This window comes from Acyrthosiphon pisum, unplaced genomic scaffold (assembly GCF_005508785.2).
Source record: "Acyrthosiphon pisum isolate AL4f unplaced genomic scaffold, pea_aphid_22Mar2018_4r6ur Scaffold_20876;HRSCAF=22383, whole genome shotgun sequence".
In the NCBI taxonomy this organism is placed as follows: domain Eukaryota; kingdom Metazoa; phylum Arthropoda; class Insecta; order Hemiptera; family Aphididae; genus Acyrthosiphon; species Acyrthosiphon pisum.
This window is the reverse complement of record NW_021770280.1, coordinates 10,523-13,257: the sequence shown is the minus strand read 5'-3', so window position 1 is coordinate 13,257 and position 2,735 is coordinate 10,523. Positions and strand designations below refer to the sequence as shown.

Genomic DNA, 2,735 nt, shown 5'->3' with positions numbered 1-2,735 from the left:
GAAAAAAGAAGGTACCTATTATAAATAATTAAAAAATAATTATAAAGATATAATATCAGCCTATAGGTATCTATAGGAATATATGATAATATTGTAAATATTTCTTTGGGTTAGGTCAAGCAGTTAAGCTATTTTATTCCAATTCTTAGTAAGAATTTGTAAAATATTATATTATTATGTAATATTAATTGTATATTGTGAAATATTATGATTTGATGAAATAAATAAATATTTTTAATTTTTAATTTAATTTTAATTAGGAGACAAAGTTGACTGTTGTATCGGTTGTAGGTGGGTATATTGTAAGTTGTAACATTAGTACACACCAAAAAAGTGTTTTGCAAGAAAAAACTTAATACCTAATAGACAATATACTCATTGTAATTTATTAAGAAACATAAAAATTAAAAAATTAAAATAATAATAAAAATAATAATATTACAAATTAATATAATCTATTTTTAATTACGTTTGATTGACGCGTTTGTTACCAATTTAAATCTGTAAAAACTGTTTATATTAAACGTATTAAAAATTATATTAATCATTTTATATATTATAAAGTTACATCTGTAGTTGTTTTTCTTTTTTTTTCAAAAAGTTTATTAGTGCAGACCAGTAACTGGTCTTCCAAGTGTTTGGAGCTAATATTTATTCTGTATGTAGACAGCACAAATTTTAATCCTGAGAAAAATCTTTCAACACCGACCGGGTTAATATATTTCTGTATGGTTTATATAAACCCAGTGATTACTGAATGTGCAACTTTAAATTATTTATAATAACTATTTTGTTATAATTAATGCAATATGCATCCTATAAAAGATGGGCAAGTTAATGAAAATAATTAACTCAAGTTAAGTTAAGTTAAGAGGACACAAGATCGATAAGCTAAAAGTTAACAGTGAATAAATAATAAATAAAGTGAAAAATAAGAGGTGTAGACGTTGAAATTCCAAAGGGGATATCATTTTTAATTACCACCGGGTCAATACATTTTAGTATGGTATTCATAAGCCTAGAGAATACTGATTGTGCTTGTGCGACTTTGAATTATTTTTAAACAATAAATATTTTGTTATAAATGTAATACGCATACTATAATACTATATCATTTCTTCTTTTTGCACTATCTATAGTATTTCTAGTTTCTACCTTAAGAATTTTTGAGGGAATAACATATCAATCCATCTAAGTATAATAATGTATTAAAAACTTTAATATCTATTTAAATTTACAATATTTTTTTATATCTAAGTCATAAATAATAAAATACAAAAGTAATAAGTCAAACCTTCCAAATTATTATCCACTATAATTTTCGTAATAAATTATTCTACTCTAAGATAACTCAACAATCATAAAAAACAATTTTATGTGAATGCGTTTTATCTCTGTTGCGCAAAGGTCTTGAAGAGAATACAAAATTTCACTGACATGGTGACATCTTATTAACTAATAAATTATGACATTATATTTATTAGAAAATTAAGTTAATTAACTAACCTAAGTGATACCAGTAAGTTTATTAGTTTTTACAAAAATAAATGTTTAACTAATTATTAATTAATTCTCAATTTTTGGTGATAATAATTAGAATTATATCAGTCTGCAACTTGTCAATTAATTTTTAAGGGACAGAATTTCGACATGAATTACAATTATAATTAAATATTACAGTTTACTTAAATCCATAAACGATTTCAACGCACACTTAACAGTTGAATAAAAATAGTTGGAAAAATGTGTAGACAATTATTTAATGGATTTACATTTTTTAATTACAACAATAATATTATATTACTTGCAATAATTAAAAGTAGTAATTTTAAACATAAGCATTTGTATGTTATTGAACTTTATATCAAATAAATATGTAATGACACTAATGACTAGTGCAGTTATTCGTAATATTAATTATAAGTCATTTTAATACTAATGAAATATAAAATGTCATCACATGAATTACATATTTACATCTGATATTAATATGTACATTACATTGTTACCTCACACTGAGATTTATTACTCTTTAAGTCAAAGAAAAATATGTTATGTACTAAAAAAATAATCATTAACTGTATCTATATTTAACACAAAATATTTTTTCTGGCTTTTTTTAAAAACATAGCTTCAAGCATTGTTGTCCATGAACTGTACATCTGACATGAGGTAAATTGTTTCAGTCAGAGGTTTTGATTGAGGTGACAGTAGAGTTAACATTTGTGGTGAAGTTTCAACATTTGTTCTAGAAAAAAAAACATATTAAAATGGTTGTACATCAAAATGTTGTTATGTTATATTGAATGATTCCAAACAATACTTACATACAGACAAAACCAGCAACACTATTCTTAACAACGTCTTCTTCTACCATTGTACTGAAACTCAGAGCCAACACGTGTTGTATCATATGTGGCCCTGTAAAAATTGTCAAAATATTTTTAAAAATATAATCTTAATAGAAAAGTATTTTTATTAAATAATATTATATGCAACGCACTAAAAGTTTTTTTTATATTAACCTGGAGTAACAGGTTCAAGTTTTGTCTCTAAATCAGTTTTTTGCATATCTAATAGCATCAATGTATGTGGAATGGGTGGCGCTCCAATTCTCTCTAGTTTTCTACTTTCCAATCTAAAAATAACTCCTTTAAAGTACTTAGCTATAAAATAAATCAAATTCATAATAGTACATAATAATTTAATAATTTTACTATACAATAAAATTATTT

General features: G+C 23.7%; 1 protein-coding gene across 1 annotated transcript; it reads right to left on the bottom strand.

Annotated features, from left to right (window-relative positions):
- Positions 1–1,616: 1,616 nt before the first annotated feature.
- On the bottom strand, positions 1,617–2,678 carry LOC100574473 (protein CLP1 homolog). The gene is made up of 3 exons (XM_003240340.4): positions 2,526–2,678; positions 2,328–2,421; positions 1,617–2,248 (listed from the first exon to the last, which is right to left on the bottom strand). Exons 1-3 carry the CDS (start codon positions 2,581–2,583, stop codon positions 2,134–2,136), a joined length of 267 nt encoding a protein of 88 aa, XP_003240388.2. The 5' UTR covers positions 2,584–2,678; the 3' UTR covers positions 1,617–2,133.
- Between the last annotated feature and the right edge of the window lie 57 nt (positions 2,679–2,735).